The sequence below is a fragment of the Mobula hypostoma genome, chromosome 8, assembly GCF_963921235.1.
Source record: "Mobula hypostoma chromosome 8, sMobHyp1.1, whole genome shotgun sequence".
Lineage (NCBI taxonomy): Eukaryota > Metazoa > Chordata > Chondrichthyes > Myliobatiformes > Myliobatidae > Mobula > Mobula hypostoma.
In genome coordinates this window covers 120700161-120717040 of record NC_086104.1, presented here as the reverse complement: position 1 = coordinate 120717040, position 16880 = coordinate 120700161, and the positions used below count along the sequence as shown (strand labels likewise).

Here is a 16880-nt window from a genome sequence, read left to right as displayed (position 1 = left end):
TAAGTGTGATCTGACGACACGTTTAATAGAGCAGCAACATTACTTCACAGCTCTTGAACTTCCAAGATCTCTCTGTTCCTTCACAATGCTAAGAGTCTGGCCATTAAACCTGTATACTGCTTTCAAGTTTGACCTTCCAGTGGGTAAACTGGGCAGAACAGTGGCAGATGGAGTTTAATCCAGATAAGTGTGACAGGATGCACTTAGGAGGAATAATTGAGTTTATTGTCCAATGCAAATGACCACATATGGACAAATGCAAAGAAAAACTTACTTGCAGCAGCACCACAGGCACACTCTAAGCAGCATTCACAACAACAGCCTGAATTTCACTGTAGTTTTACAAGAAAACACAATTAGAACAAAAACACAAAGTCCGTTGTAGTGCAAAGTGGTCCTAGTGTGACAGTACTGAGGCAGTGATTGTGGTTGTTGTAGTTGGTTCATGAACCGAATGGTTGAAGGGAAGTAACTGTTCCTGAACCTGGTGGTGTGGGACTTCAGACTTCTGAACCTCCAGCCTGATGGGAGTTACGAGAGGATGGCATGGCCCAGATGGTGGTGATCTTTGATGGTTGTTGTTGCCTTCTTGAGGCAGTACATCTTGTAGATACTATCGATGGTGGGGAGTGATGTGTCGTTATGTATTGGGCTAATTTCACTACTCTTGGCGGCTTCTCGGATTGCCATATCAGACTGTAGGACTTCAGGTTTCTGTACCTACACTACAAATGGCTGGATCCTGGGAAATTCCCAGGAACAGAGAGACCTCAGTGTACAATCACTGGAATCCCTGAAGATACAGGCATGGTAGTGCAGTGGTTAGCATAATGTTTTACATTGTTAATGATCATGTTGCTTCAGTTTCCTCCTACATCCCAAAGATGCAGGGTGTGCAAGCTGAGGACATGCTGCATTGCCACTGTAATTATTGTGACAATTGCAAACTCCCCTCGGCAAATCCTTGGTCTGTGTTGGTTGCTGATGCAAACAACGTACTTCACTGTATGTTTTAGTGTTATCGATGTACATGTGAAAAATAAAGCTAATCTCAGGCTCTCTTTGGATAAAGTGGTGAGAAGGTGATTGGGATCCCTGTCTTCATTAACTGGGGCATAAAATGCAGGAACCGTGAGGTTACAGTACAACTGTATAACACACTGGACAGACCACAACCTCGGGACTGCGTTCAGTTCTGGTCACCACACTGTAGGAAGGAGGTGACTGCACTGGAGAGGAGATTCCCCAGGATTTTGTCCTGAATGGAGCATTCTAGTGTCAAGGAGAGGTGGGAGGGGCTGTGTCCATTCTCCCTGGAGTAGAGGAGGATGGGGGCGATAAATCAAGATAAATTATGAGGGAAATGGAGATAGTAGGCTGTAGGATGGTTTTCCTCATAATGAAGGTCACTAAATCTAGTGGCACAGCTGAGGGGAAGAAGGAGGGTATTTGAGGAGGGGAGTTTTTATTGCAATGGTTTGGGGAATGGTGGGATGTGAAGTTGGGAGTGATACACACTCTCACAGTACTGACAAATTTTCCAAAGGACCACATGAACAGCCAGAGCAGGGGCACAGAAAGGGAAATTGGGGTTGAGAGGGATAATAAATCAGCCGTGATGGAACGACAGAGCAGATGTGATGAGCTGAATAGCCTAAATCTTCTCCTATGCCTTATGACCTTATGGATTGAGCGTTGACATATGGAGTTATTGTAGCTGGGCAGCAGGGACACGATGGGCCGATAGACCTGTTTGCCCATGTTGTACAACTCTGTGACTCTACTGGATGGGTTAGGGGTGGGGAAAGAGAAGGGAGAGAAGCAGCAAAGATTGGAGGAGTGACGAGGGAGAGAGGACACCGTTGATACTGGGCTGAACATTAAATTATTAACTCACTAGATATCAGGAGTGTGAACCCGATTGGATCTGACCATTTATCTGCCGATGCTTCAATCCGGAAATAATACTTCCCACCATCGGATTCTTTTAAATTCCTGATCTTCAATGAACAGTTTTCACTCTGTATGTGTCCCAGGAACTCGACCCGTCCTGTATAATTACCACCGATTCCAGAGGAGGTGTGATACACTGGAGTCCCTTTGTAATTGAAGTCTTTGAACCAGATCCCAGTGGCCATTGTGTATCTCCTTTCGGTTGCAGGAATGTGGAACAGGCAGGGAATTATCACACAAGACCCTTCCCGGGCATGGAGTGAGAGGGGGGTCCACACTGCCCAGCTATAACTCCCTGAAAAGAAACAAGTCTCAGTGTGGAACATCATGAACATCAAAACCAGAAAGCCCACACCCCCAAAATTAGATGACGAAGAGAGAACAAAGGGAGGATTTCACCTTGGAATGGGACCACATCCCATCAGGGAGGTGAAGGAGTGCAGGGGCCAGAGACGGTCACAGAGGTGGGGGGGAGGGTGTAAGGGCCAGAGGGTATCACAGAGACTGTGAGTGGTGTAAAGGCCGAGGGGATTATGGAGATAGGGAGCAATGTAAATGTCAGAGGAGTTTCAGGAACAGGGAGGGGTCTAAAGGTGTAACAGAGATGGGGGGGAATGGAAAGACTGGAGGAGGTCACGGAGACTGGGAGGGGTGTAGAGTCTAGAGAGGATCACAAGAGAATGGGAGGGATGTAGGGGTTGGGGAGGGTCACGGAGGTAGAGAGGGTTTTGGGACTGGAAGGAATTACAGAGACCCGGACAAGTGTAGGAGCTGGATGGGGTGTCAGAGACAGAGTGGTTTGTAGGGGTTGGAGAGGGGTACCGTGAAATGCAGGGGTGTTGTGGCTGGAAAAGGTTAGAGAGACAGGGAGGGTGTAGAGGCCAAATGAGTTCACAGAGATGGGAAGTGTATAGGGGCCAGATGGGGGCGACAGAGAGGGGGAGGGATGTAATGTCTGGGGGGGTCACAGAGACGAGGACGGGTGTAATGACCAGTGGGGGGGTTGGGTCAAAGAGACGAGAAGGGGTGTAGGGATTGGAGGGGGTCACAGAGACGGGTAAGGGTGTAGCGGCCGAAAGGGGTCACAGAGACAGGGAGAGATGTTGGGGTGGGGGGGTGCGTTACAGAGTCAGGGAGGGGTTTATATTCCAAAAAAGAGGGAGGTATATTCCAAAAAAGAAGAAATTTTCAAGTGGAAAAAGGATGCAACCGTGGTTGACAAGAGAAGTCAAAGCCAAAGTTAAAGCTAAGGAGAGGGCATACAAGGAAGCAAAAATTAGTGGGAAGACAGAGGATTGGGAAGTTTTTAAAACCTTACAAAAGGAAACCAAGAAGGTCATTAAGAGCGAAAAGATTAACTATGAAAGGAAACTAGCAAATAATATCGAAGAGGATACTAAAAGCTTTTTCAAGTATATAAAGAGTAAAAGACAGGTGAGAGTAGATATAGGACCGATAGAAATTGATACTGGAGAAATTATAATGGAGATGAGGAGATGGCAGAGGAACTGAACAAGTATTTTGCATCAGTCTTCACTGAGGAAGACAGCAGGATACCGGACACTCAAGGGTGGCAGGGAAGAGAAGTGTGCGCAGTCACAATTATGACAGAGAAAGTACTCAGGAAGCTGAATAGGCTAAAGGTCGATAAATCTCCTGGACCAGATGGAATGCACCCTCGTGTTCTGAAGGAAGTAGCTGTGGACATTGCAGAGGCATTAGCGATGATCTTTCAAAAGTCGATAGATTCTGGCATGGTTCCGGATGACTGGAAGATTGCAAATGTCACTCCGCTATTTAAGAATGGGGCAAGGAAGCAAAAAGGAAATTATAGACCTGTTAACTTGACGTCAGTGGTTGGGAAGTTGTTGGAGTCGATTGTCAAGGATGAGGTTACAGAGTACCTGGAGGCATATGACAAGATAGGCAGAACTCAGCATGGATTCCTTAAAGGAAAATCCTGCCTGACAAACCTATTACAATTTTTTGAGGAAATTACCAGTAGGCTAGACAAGGGAGATGCAGTGGATGTTGTATATTTGGATTCTCAGAAGGCCTTTGACAAGGTGCCACACATGAGGCTACTTAACAAGATAAGAGCCCATGGAATTACAGGAAAGTTACATACGTGGATAGAGCGTTGGTTGATTGGCAGGAAACAGAGAGTGGGAATAAAGGGATCCTATTCTGGTTGGCTGCCGGTTACCAATGGTTTTCCACAGGGATCAGTGTTGGGGCCGCTTCTTTTTACATTGTACACCAACGATTTGGATTATGGAATAGATGGCTTTGTGGCTAAGTTTGCTGACGATACGAAGATAAGTGGAGGGGCCGGTAGTGCTGAGGAAATGGAGAGTCTGCAGAGAGACTTGGATAGATTGGAAGAATGGGCAGAGAAGTGGCAAATGAAGTACAATGTTGGAAAGTGTATGGTTATGCACTTTGGCAGAAAAAATAAATGGGTAGACTATTATTTGAATGGGGAAAGAATTCAAAGTTCTGAGATGCAACGGGACTTGGGAGTTCTCGTACAGGATTCCCTTAAAGTTAACCTCCAGGTTGAGTCGGTAGTGAAGAAGGCGAATGCAATGTTGGCATTCATTTCTAGAGGAATAGAGTATAGGAGCAGGGATGTGTTGTTGAGGCTCTATAAGGCGCTGGCGAGACCTCACTTGGAGTACTGTGGGCAGTTTTGGTCTCCTTATTTAAGAAAGGATGTGCTGATGTTGGAGAGGGTACAGAGAAGATTAACTAGAATGATTCCGGGAATGAGAGGGTTAACGTATGAGGAACGTTTGTCCGCTCTTGGACTGTATTCCTTGGAGTTTAGAAGAATGAGGGGAGACCTCATAGAAACATTTCGAATGTTAAAAGGCATGGACAGAGGGATGTGGCAAAGTTGTTTCCCATGATGGGAGAGTCTAGTACGAGAGGGCATGACTTCAGGATTGAAGGGCGTCCTTTCAGAACAGAAATGCGAAAAAATTTTTTTAGTCAGAGGGTGGTGAATCTATGGAATTTGTTGCCACGGGCAGCAGTGGAGGCCAAGTCATTGGGTGTCTTTAAGGCAGAGATTGATACGTATCTGAGTAGCCAGGGCATCAAAGGTTATGGTGAGAAGGCGGGGCAGTGGGACTAAATAGGATAAAATGGATCAGTTCATGATAAAATGGCGGAGCAGACTCGATGGGCCGAATGGCCTACTTCTGTTCCTTTGTCTTATGGTCTTATGGTCTTATGGTTTAGGGTCTGGAGGCGGTAACAGAGAGTGTACGGATCAGAATGGGGTCACAGAGATGGGCAAGGGTGTAGGAGCCGAGGGTGTAGAGTCCGGAGGGGGTTACAGAGACAGTGGGAGTCTAGGGACCAGAATGGGGTCACTGATATGGGGAGGGATGTCGGCGATAGACGGTGGTGTCCGGTGCAGGATGCTGAGTGAATGGATGATGGTTGAATGGGATGGTTTGGGTCAGGACACAGGACAGCTGGCTGATGAATATAACAAGGCCGAAGCCCTCGATACAAACCATACACCGGCAGTTTAGTTCTCTCAGAGGTGGCTTTTTCTATTGAGTGGATGGCTTCACATCCGTACTCCGTGTCTCTATCAGCATAGTAGAGCCGATATGTTCCACTTGATGTTTCCTCAATCTTGGAATTTGCACCACTTGACTGATACCATCTGTAGCTTGTTACTGGAGGGTTACTGTCCCCGACTACACACTCCAATGTCACAGACTCACGGAAACCGATGGTCTTGAAGGGAGAGAGGGTGAGGTGAGCAAACCTGGGAGCATCTGTGGAACCAAAAGACCCAAACGTCAGAGAAAGCGTTTATCCTCCACAGAGCAGAGGAGCACAATGTGACTCTCCCAGAGTGCTCCCTCCTCACTGCTCATCCCATAGCGCTCCCTCCTCACTCTCTTCCCAAAGAGCTCCCTCCTCACTACCCCTTCCAGAGCACTCCCTTCTCACTATTCATCTCATAACAGTCCATTGACTCTCCCGTAATGTCCCTTCTCTTCACCCCTCCCACTGTGCTGTCTCCTGACCACCCCTCCCAGTCTGTGGTCTAGAGTTAGACCCTGACCCTCCTCACTCTGACATGAGGGATGATGGGTCTCACTCAGCCGAGGTCGTTGTCTGTTGCCGTGACACTCAGCAGCTCCCAATACTCACACTTCACGTTTAAGGTGATAGTTTGGGACAGAGATTTTCCCAGTGAGGACCTTTGCTCACAACTCAGTGTCCTGCCGTGGTCCCGGTAGGAAGCGACAAAGCTCAGAGTGAGGCTGGTTGTCGCGACGTTCTGGTCCCTGCGCTGAGGTTCTGTTGAAGTTTGTTCAGCTAATCTGTCTGAACCTGTCCATGTCAGGTGACCTGGGCAGCCGTATTTCACAGAGCAAGTTAATGTCACCTCCATTCCCTCGATGATCTCCTCAGGTGCGGAAATAATTGACAAGTTTGACACATCTGAGAAAGAGAGAGTGAATTAATCAGTTTGTGTGATTGCAGTGGACTCCAGTGTGCTTTACCCCAGGGATATCGAAATCGGAATATGTACAGTGCTCCCAGTGAGGCTTAAACAGGGATATGGAGACCGGTACCATGTGCAGTGTTTCCAGTGTGGACCAATTCTAGGATAAGGACACTAAATCTGCCTGGTGTGTCTGGTATGGGTCTGCCCCAGGGATATGGAGACTGGAACTGTGCACGATGGTCCCAGTGAGGGTCTGACCCAGGGATACGGAGACTGGAACTGTACACGATGCTCCCAGTGTGGTCTAACGCAGGAATACAGAGATTGCAGCCATGCTCGGTGCTCCCAATCTGATACACAGGTCAGAGCATCAGTAAAAGAAGATGCTCTTCAGGACAGGAATATTAGGAATCCAGAGTGTGGACATACCTGATACATTTACCAGGACTCCATCCGGTCCGGAAAACTTCTCACGATTGTTGTTCTGCATTCGGAAGTAGTACCGGCCCGCATCCCTATTGGTCACATCAGTAATAGTTAACGTGCAGTCTTTCTGGGCTTCCCACTGTGGGTAGAGTTTAGCTCTCTGGTGGAACTGAGGGTCCGATTGCTTTTTGGAATCGATGACAAGGGTCCCATGAGTCTTGTTGTCCTTCAACCACTTCACCTCAGCGAGTGGATAGTTTGCGGGATGAGAGAAGGTGCAGGGGATCTGCACACAGGAACCATCTGAGGCTATGATGATCTGTGGTGTTTGGACCTTCCACCATGAGTAGGCAACTCCTGTTGAGACAACAACTCTCCTTCAGTCAGTGCAACAGGCCCTTCGGTCCACAATGTTATGCTGGCCATTTAACATACTCAGAGATTATTATAACCCTTCCTCCCTCCCATATAAACCTCCATTTTTATCCATCATCTTTGTCCCACAATAAAAGTCTCTTAAATATCCCTGAAGTCTCTGACTCTTCCAGCACCTCTGGCAGCGACTTCCACACACCCATCACTCCCTGTGTACAACACCAGAATTTCCCCCATATTTTCCTCTAAGCACCCTGAAATTAATCTCTCTCATATTCGTCAATTAAAAAAATACCAAGGACACGAGTAGTAGAATCCTTAAAAGTGATTCTGTCGGTGAGAATCAGATCAGAATTATACCAAGTTCATATATCCACACTAGTTCAGGAGCCTGATGGTATGGGGCATCTTTTCTCAATCTTTTTGCCCTGAAGGAACACTTTGAAATAACTTTCAGGTCTCAGGGAACCCCTGCGTAAAAATTATTATATCTACAATTCATGGTACATTAGCATGATCAGTAAGTTGTAGATATAATTATCCAAAAATAATTGTCAATGCTCTTTTGAGCAGAAAATGTATTTTATCCAACCTTTGAAAAATATCGGGTAGATAAGCTTCGCTTACCTTTCTTGAAATTAATCTTTCATAAATTTTAAAAGCTCATAAGGAAAACATAAGAAATTTCTGTAAAATAACTGGCTTTAGCAAAATAGGATTTAATTTTTCTTAAGGTAGGCTCAGTAGATTTAATCTAAATAGAAGTTGTAAAGTGATATTAATTAATGCTATTTACAACATGAAAATGTTGACAACGTTGAATACTAAAGTTCTTAAAAACCATAAGCTAGAGCATATGAATAAAAATATAGCCAATCACACAATTTTATACAAGACTTTGAAAAAATCTTTTTTTACTAAGTGACATTATCAGGCTCAAATATAAGCCTAGCGTGTGAAAACTATGCTTGTTATTTTGCTGCACAAATATTCAATTCCGGGTTGAACGAGATAAGCACACACGGATTTCACCTTCAATTGAAATGAGACGATTTCTGTCCTTGCTCTTGATGCTTGTTAAACAAAAAAATGCTCGCTCAGACACGTAAGAAGTTGAAAACTGCAGCAAAAGTTTCATTGCTTTCCTATGAATGGCAGGATACTCTTCTTTCATAGAAATTCAGAACTTGTCCAGGAGCTGGTCAGTAAATCTCATCTTGAGTGCATGGTCAGAGTGCAGCTCACAAAGTTCATCTTCTTCTCTCAAAGTCAAATTCTCTGGCTGAACAGAAGATTCAGAGAAAGCCAGTCATACACTTGTGTTGGAGGAAAAATACTGTCCAATGTTGTCTACAGTTCTTCCAGGTAGTTTACAATCAGACTCGAGACTTTCTGATGTCCTTCCTCACTCTCAAGTCCAAGCAGTGGAAACATTTCAAGATTTCCTTTTGCAACATGATTTTTCCAAAGAGTTATTTTCCTTTTAAATCCAAGAATCTTGTCACTTGAAGGAAAACATTTTCTCCAAGGCCTTGCAGAGACCTGCTCAACTGGTTCATATGATGAAATATGTCTGCTAAGTAGGCTGGTTTCTGCAGCCATTCTTAATCTTTAAAGCACTCATCAAAAACTGGCCTACTATTTTCTTGGAAGTACTCCTGCAATTCAGCTTTCAACCACCATCTGTATGTAGCAGGAGATCGGTATGCTCTTTCTCCAGGTTTTCACAGTTTTTTATACATTTTCGAGTGAACTGGTCTTTGTTTAATAAAGATAACCATTTTTGTAGCACCACCCAGAGCACTTTTCATCTTCAAGTGTTTTTCACTTGAAGTGTTTTTTCACTTCAGGAGAGCATGGAGCGACCACTCTCTGCTGAACGTTGACAGCTCCTCCGTTGAGATCGTTAAGAGCACTAAATTTCTTGGTGTTCACCTGGCGGAGAATCTCACCCGGTATCTCAACACCAGCTCCATAGCCAAGAGAGCGCAGCAGCGTCTCCACTTTCTGAGAAGGCTGAGAAAATTCCATCTCCCACCCCCCATCCTCACCACATTCTACAGAGGATGTATCGAGAGCATCCTGAGCAGCCGCATCACTGCCTGGTTCGGGAATTGCACCGTCTCAGATCGCAAGACCCTGCAGCAGATAGTGAGGTCAGCTGAGAAGATCATCGGGGTCTCTCTTCCCGCTATTACTGACATTTACACCACACGCTGCACCTGTAAAGCCAACAGCATTGTAAAGGACTTCACACACCCCTCACACCGGGCTTAGGCGGAAGCGGGTGAGGCGAGGAAGGTTTGACATTCATTTTCTGTTGCTATTTGAGGAGAGGGGCATTATGACTGTGAGGGCAGTTTGCTGTTCTCGGTGTCGGATGTGGGAGGCCCTGGAGTCTCCAAGCCTCCCGGACGTCTACATCTGCGCCAAGTGCATCGAGATGCAGCTCCTAAGGGACCGCGTTACGGAACTGGAGCTGCAGCTCGATGACCTTGGCCTGGTCAGGGAGAGCGAGGAGGTGATAGAGAGGAGTGGAAGGCAGGTGGTCACGCCGGGGCCACGGGAGGCAGACAAGTGGGTCACGGTTAGGAGGGGGAAGGGGAAAAGGAAGGTGATGGGGAGTACCCCGGCGGCTGTGCCCCTTAACAACAGGTACTCCTGTTTGAGTACTGTTGGGGGGGACAGCTTACCCGGGGGAAGCGACAGTGGCCCTGCCTCCGGCACAGAGTCTGGCCCTGTAGCTCAGAAGGGTAGGGCAAGGAAGAGGAGGGCAGTTGTGATAGGGGACTCGATAGTAAGGGGGTCAGATAGGCGATTCTGTGGACGCAGTCCAGAGACTCGGATGGTAGTTTGCCTCCCTGGTGCCAGGGTCCGGGATATTTCTGATCGTGTCCAAGATATCCTGAAGTGGGAGGGTGAAGAGCCAGAGGTCCTGGTACATATAGGTACCAATGACATAGGTAGGAAAAGGGATGAGGTCCTGAAAGAAGAATATAGGGAGCTAGGAAGGGAGTTGAGAAAAAGGACCGCAAAGGTAGTAATCTCGGGATTACTGCCTGTGCCACGCGACAGTGAGAGTAGGAATGCGATGAGGTGGAGGATAAATGCGTGGCTGAGGGATTGGAGCAGGGGGCAGGGATTCAAGTTTTTGGATCATTGGGACCTCTTTTGGCGCAGGTGTGACCTGTACAAAAAGGACGGGTTACACTTAAATCCTCGGGGGACCAATATCCTGGCAGGGAGATTAGCGGGGGCTACTGAGGTGACTTTAAACTAGAATGGTTGGGGGGTGGGAATCAAATTAAAGCGGCTAGGTGTGAGGAGGTTAGTTCACAACAGAGGGATGGGAACCAGTGCAGAGAGACAGAGGGGTGTAAAGTGAGCGTAGAAGCAAAAAGTACAAAGGGGAAAAGTAAAAGTGGCAGGCCGACAAATCCAGGGCAAGCATTAAAAAGGGCTAAGAGAGTTGTAAAAGAGTGCCTGAAGGCTTTATGTGTCAATGCAAGGAACATTCGTAATAAGGTGGATGAATTGAAAGTGCAGATTGTTATTAATGATTATGATATAGTTGGGATCACAGAGACATGGCTCCAGGGTGACCAGGGATGGGAGCTCAACGTTCAGGGATATTCAATATTCAGGAGGGATAGACACGAAGGAAGGGGAGGTGGGGTGGCGTTGCTGGTTAAAAAAGAGATTAACGCAATAGAAAGGAAGGACATAAGCCGGGGAAGATGTGGAATCGATATGGGTAGAGCTGCGTAACACTAAGGGGCAGAAGACGCTGGTGGGAGTTGTGTACAGGCCACCTAACAGTAGTAGTGAGGTCGGAGATGGTATTAAACAGGAAATTAGAAATGTGTGCAATAAAGGAACAGCAGTTATAATGGGTGACTTCAATCTACATGTAGACTGGGTGAACCAAATTGGTAAAGGTGCTGAGGAAGAGGATTTCTTGGAATGTATGCGGGATGGTTTTTTGAACCAACATGTCGAGGAACCGACTAGAGAGCAGGCTATTCTGGACTGGGTTTTGAGCAATGAGGAAGGGTTAATTAGCGATCTTGTCGTGAGAGGCCCCTTGGGTAAGAGTGACCATAATATGGTGGAATTCTTCATTAACATGGAGAGTGACGTAGTTAATTCAGAAACAAAGGTTCTGAACTTAAAGAGGGGTAACTTTGAAGGTATGAGACATGAATTAGCTAAGATAGACTGGCAAATGACACTTCAAGGATTGACGGTGGATATGCAATGGCAGGCATTTAAAGGTTGCATGGATGAACTACAACAATTGTTCATCCCAGTTTGGCAAAAGAATAAATCAAGGAAGGTAGTGCACCCGTGGCTGACAAGAGAAATTAGGGATAGTATCAATTCCAAAGAAGTAGCATACAAATTAGCCAGAGAAAGTGGCTCACCTGAGGACTGGGAGAAATTCAGAGTTCAGCAGAGGAGGACAAAGGGCTTAATTAGGAAGGGGAAAAAAGATTATGAGAGAAAACTGGCAGAGAACATAAAAACGGACTGTAAAAGCTTTTATAGATATGTAAAAAGGAAAAGACTGATAAAGACAAATGTAGGTCCCCTGCAAACAGAAACAGGTGAATTGATTATGGGGAGCAAGGACATGGCAGACCAATTGAATAATTACTTTGGTTCTGTCTTCACTAAGGAGGACATAAATAATCTTCCAGAAATAGTAAGGGACAGAGGGTCCAGTGAGATGGAGGAACTGAGCGAAATACATGTTAGTAGGGAAGTGGTGTTAGGTAAATTGAAGGGATTGAAGGCAGATAAATCCCCAGGGCCAGATGGTCTGCATCCCAGAGTGCTTAAGGAAGTGGCCCAAGAAATAGTGGATGCATTAGTGATAATTTTTCAAAACTCGTTAGATTCTGGACTAGTTCCTGAGGATTGGAGGGTGGCTAATGTAACCCCACTTTTTAAAAAAGGAGGGAGAGAGAAACCGGGGAATTATAGGCCGGTTAGCCTAACGTCGGTGGTGGGGAAACTGCTGGAGTCAGTTATCAAGGATGTGATAACAGCACATTTGGAAAGCGGTGAAATGATCGGACAAAGTCAGCATGGATTTGTGAAAGGAAAATCATGTCTGACGAATCTCATAGAATTTTTTGAGGATGTAACTAGTAGAGTGGATAGGGGAGAACCAGTGGATGTGGTATATTTGGATTTTCAAAAGGCTTTTGACAAGGTCCCACATAGGAGATTAGTGTGCAAACTTAAAGCACACGGTATTGGGGGTAAGGTATTGGTGTGGGTGGAGAATTGGTTAGCAGACAGGAAGCAAAGAGTGGGAATAAACGGGACCTTTTCAGAATGGCAGGCGGTGACTAGTGGGGTACCGCAAGGCTCAGTGCTGGGACCCCAGTTGTTTACAATATATATTAATGACTTGGATGAGGGAATTAAATGCAGCATCTCCAAGTTTGCGGATGACACGAAGCTGGGTGGCAGTGTTAGCAGTGAGGAGGATGCTAAGAGGATGCAGGGTGACTTGGATAGGTTGGGTGAGTGGGCAAACTCATGGCAGATGCAATTTAATGTGGATAAATGTGAAGTTATCCACTTTGGTGGCAAAAATAGGAAAACAGATTATTATCTGAATGGTGGCCGATTAGGAAAAGGGGAGGTGCAACGAGACCTGGGTGTCATTATACACCAGTCATTGAAAGTGGGCATGCAGGTACAGCAGGCGGTGAAAAAGGCGAACGGTATGCTGGCATTTATAGCGAGAGGATTCGAGTACAGGAGCAGGGAGGTACTACTGCAGTTGTACAAGGCCTTGGTGAGACCACACCTGGAGTATTGTGTGCAGTTTTGGTCCCCTAATCTGAGGAAAGATATCTTTGCCATAGAGGGAGTACAAAGAAGGTTCACCAGATTGATTCCTGGGATGGCAGGTCTTTCATATGAAGAAAGACTGGATGAACTGGGCTTGTACTCGTTGGAATTTAGAAGATTGAGGGGGGATCTGATTGAAACGTATAAGATCCTAAAGGGATTGGACAGGCTAGATGCAGGAAGATTGTTCCCGATGTTGGGGAGGTCTAGAACGAGGGGTCACAGTTTGAGGATAGAGGGGAAGCCTTTTAGGACCGAGGTTAGGAAAAACTTCTTCACACAGAGAGTGGTGAATCTGTGGAATTCTCTGCCACAGCAAACTGTTGAGGCCAGTTCATTAGCTATGTTTAAAAGGAAGTTAGATATGGCCCTTGTGGCTACAGGGGTCAGGGGGTATGGAGGGAAGGCTGGGTTCTGAGTTGGATGATCAGCCATGATCATAATAAATGGCGGTGCAGGCTCGAAGGGCCAAATGGCCTACTCCTGCACCTATTTTCTATGTTTCTATGTTTCTATACAAACTCTTCTCCCTCCGGCCATCTGACAAAAGTTACCAAAGCATTCAGGTTCTCACAACCAGGCTGTGCAACAGTTTCTTCCCCCAAGCCATCAGACTCCTGAATACCCAGAGTCTAGACTGACATCTACATCATTTAGTATTATATTGTAATTTGTCCTCTGCTGTGCCTATTGTCTTGTTTATTATTTATTGTACTGTCTGCACAGTTTTGTGCACTTTATGTAGTCCTGTGTAGGTCTGTAGTCTAGTGCAGTTTTTGTGTTGTCTTACATTGTCTAGTGTAGCCTTGTGTTGCCTCACTTAGTCTAGTGCAGTTTTTGTGTTGTTTCATGCAGCACCATGGTCCTGGAGGAACGTTGTTTCATTTTTACTGTGTATTGTACCAGCAGTTTATGGTCGAAATGACAATAAAAAGTGACTTGACTTGACTTGACTTGACTTTTGATATCAACCCTCTGTGTGAAGAAAGCAGTGTGTTGTGACAACGTCAGGATTTTCTTTTCTTACAAGAGAAACGAAACCTCTCATGGAGCCGACCATTGATGGGGCACCATCAGTATAGCTGCCAGCACGATTCCTCCAAGACAGACCTTTTGCTTCCAAATATGAAGATAAAACATTAAATATATCTTGGCCTTTGCTTGTTTAGGGTTATTCTTTGCAACAGAAAAAGTTTTCACCTTCATTTACAAATCTTACGAATGCTACAACATGACATTTATTGGTGAAATCTGTTGACTCATCAACCTGGATAGAGAAGTTGTTGTTTTTCAGTTTATCACACAAGACCTCTTCAGCATCATGTGACATATCATCAATGCATTGCCTTATCGTACCGTTCGAGAGCGAAACCTTTTCAATTTCTGCACCTTGTCCTAGCATTTTACATGCTGGCATTATAAGGTTCTCACCAACTGTGTGGCTTTTCATTTTTCTGGGTAATAAGTTCTAGTACTAAATTACTTGCTTCCTGACCTTTTTACTGACTGTGACTTTATTAACAAAAGCTTTACTCTGTTTTGAGATTCCAATAGCCATTTAAAATAATCAATGCTTTTACATGTCACATGGCTGTGATTTGTTGTTAAGTATCTTTTCAATTTTGCTGGAACCGTTGCTGCAGTTGTTAGCTGTTTGCTACAGACTAGGCACAATCGAATACGGCAACCTGGATCACCAGTCCATATAAAACCCAATAAGTAGCTTTCATTGTAAAGACAGACTTTTTGTGTCCATTGTTGCACTATTGCAGTGAAATGACGCAGAAGATTGTAATTCTTCATTATTAACCTTATCAGGATTGTCCGTAGGCCTCTGCCTAGAATACTCTTCTTCCATCTCATACCTCCACTTCAAAAATCACCAGAATGGACCATCAGACATGTCCGTACCACACAAAGGTTAATAAAATACCCCTGTGTATTTTACACTTGGAGAGGCAGATGTCACAGCCCAAGTTGGGCGAGTCCATTCAATGCTCAGAAAACACACTTCTTGCTTCTCATAAGCCGACCGTCCTCCCCTCCAGACTCAACCAAATAGACACAGTCCTACTGCACACTGCACTGAGTGACACCTAATGAGATTGCTAATGGTGTTGTGCAAAGTTCAAAAAACTATGTTCATCTTTTTAATTATGATCTCTGGTGGAACCCCTAGCGATCTCTCGTAGAACTCCAGTTGAGAAACCCTGGTGTACGGCAATAACTCTTCCTCAATCTGTTTTATTAGGACTTGAGGCTCCTGTGGCAAACCACTTTTGTGGAAAAAATTGCCAAAAACTATCATGGTCATGGAAAGACCATGATCACCATCGTCATACGACATGGCACATAACCAATGAACAAAGGCTCCTGTACCTCCTACAAGATCGTAGCAGCAAGAAGAGAACAAGGCCTGGATGCTGGGGACGCTGGGAATTCTGGATGGTGGATGCTGGTTTCTTGCGCCTGTGCTCCATGTAAATGTGCTCAGTGATGAGGAGGGCTTTTCCTTTGATGGACCGGGCTGGATCTATGCCAGGCCGTGACAGAATTACTCATGATACTCTCCACTGTGCATCTATAGAAGTTTGTCAAGGTTTTTAATGAAATTCCGGATCTACACAAACTTCTGGGAAAGTAGAGGTGCTGTCGTGTCTCCTTTATGATGACATTATGTGCTGGTCCCAGGACAGATCCTCCAAAATGATAATGCTGAGAAATTTAAAGTTACTGATCCTCTCTACTTCTGATCTTCAAGAGAGGACAGGTTCATGGACCTGCAGTTTACTGCTCCTGCAGTCGATAACCAGCACCTTGGTTTTTCTGACGTTGAGCTGGTTGTGGCACCACTCAACCAGTTTTTCAGTCTCCGGCTTGTATGTCGATCCATCACGACCTTTGATTCAGCCAACGACAGTGGTGTTGTCAGCAAATTTAAATACGGCACCGGAGCTGACATGCTGGACTGAGTTGTCCACAACTCTGCGTTTCTTCCCACGGGCAGATCAGGTGCCGTTCAAAGCCATGATTAAAAATTGGCGAGGGTCACTGCAGACTTGCTGAATTTCTTTAGCCTCCAGAGGAATTTGGTCAGGTATGCACAGTTCACCAGGAGAGGAAAAGGGAGGTGGTTAGAGAATGGGGCAGATCCCGATGGCAAAGTCCAGGGAAGTAAAACTGTCATATAGACCTTGGAGAAATAACATCAGAGGGCATTGGAAATACTCAGCAGGTAAACAGTCAATATTTCAGATCAAAGACCCTTCATCAGATGAGAGGGAGAGGCAGAGGGGAGGGGGAGAGGGAGGGAGGGGAGAGAGGGAGAGAATGAATAGAGGGTGTAGAGTGAAGTGGGAGGGAAGGAGGGAAAGAGGTGGAGAGAAAAGGGAATAGGGGAAGAGGGGGTAGAAAGGGGGGACTGGGAGAGGCGAGGGAAGGGAGTGAGAGTGAGGGAAACCATAACAGAATGCAGAAGAACTGTGACAGTGTCAGGAAAGTGCAGGGCAGGTAAACAATAAGGTAGAAGATTATAGTGATATGGAGTGTGAGGTCAAAGCACACCGCATGCTTGCCTTTGTTAGTTGTACACCCTGAGTCCCAAAGTCAGGAAGTTACGATGCAGATTTACAAAACTTTGGTTCGGCTGTAAGCTGAGTAATGAATTCAGTTCTGGTCACTCCATCACAGGCAGGATGTGGAGAATTTGGAGATGGTACAGAAGACACTCGCCAGGACGCTGTCTGGATTAGAGGGCAGGAGCTGTATGAAGTCTGAC

At 45.7% G+C, this 16880-nt stretch overlaps 1 protein-coding gene across 5 annotated transcripts in view; it reads right to left on the bottom strand.

Moving 5' to 3' along the window:
- Nucleotides 1-16880, bottom strand: part of LOC134350887 (B-cell receptor CD22-like) — a 73793-nt gene that overhangs the window by 41863 nt on the left and 15050 nt on the right. For all 5 annotated transcript variants that reach the window (XM_063056682.1, XM_063056685.1, XM_063056686.1 and 2 more), the window contains 4 exons: nucleotides 6863-7216; nucleotides 6133-6426; nucleotides 5481-5750; nucleotides 1898-2248 (listed from right to left, as the gene is read on the bottom strand). In XM_063056682.1, coding sequence (XP_062912752.1) covers nucleotides 1898-2248; nucleotides 5481-5750; nucleotides 6133-6426; nucleotides 6863-7216 — 1269 coding nt within the window. The remainder of the gene's footprint in view (nucleotides 1-1897; nucleotides 2249-5480; nucleotides 5751-6132; nucleotides 6427-6862; nucleotides 7217-16880) is intronic.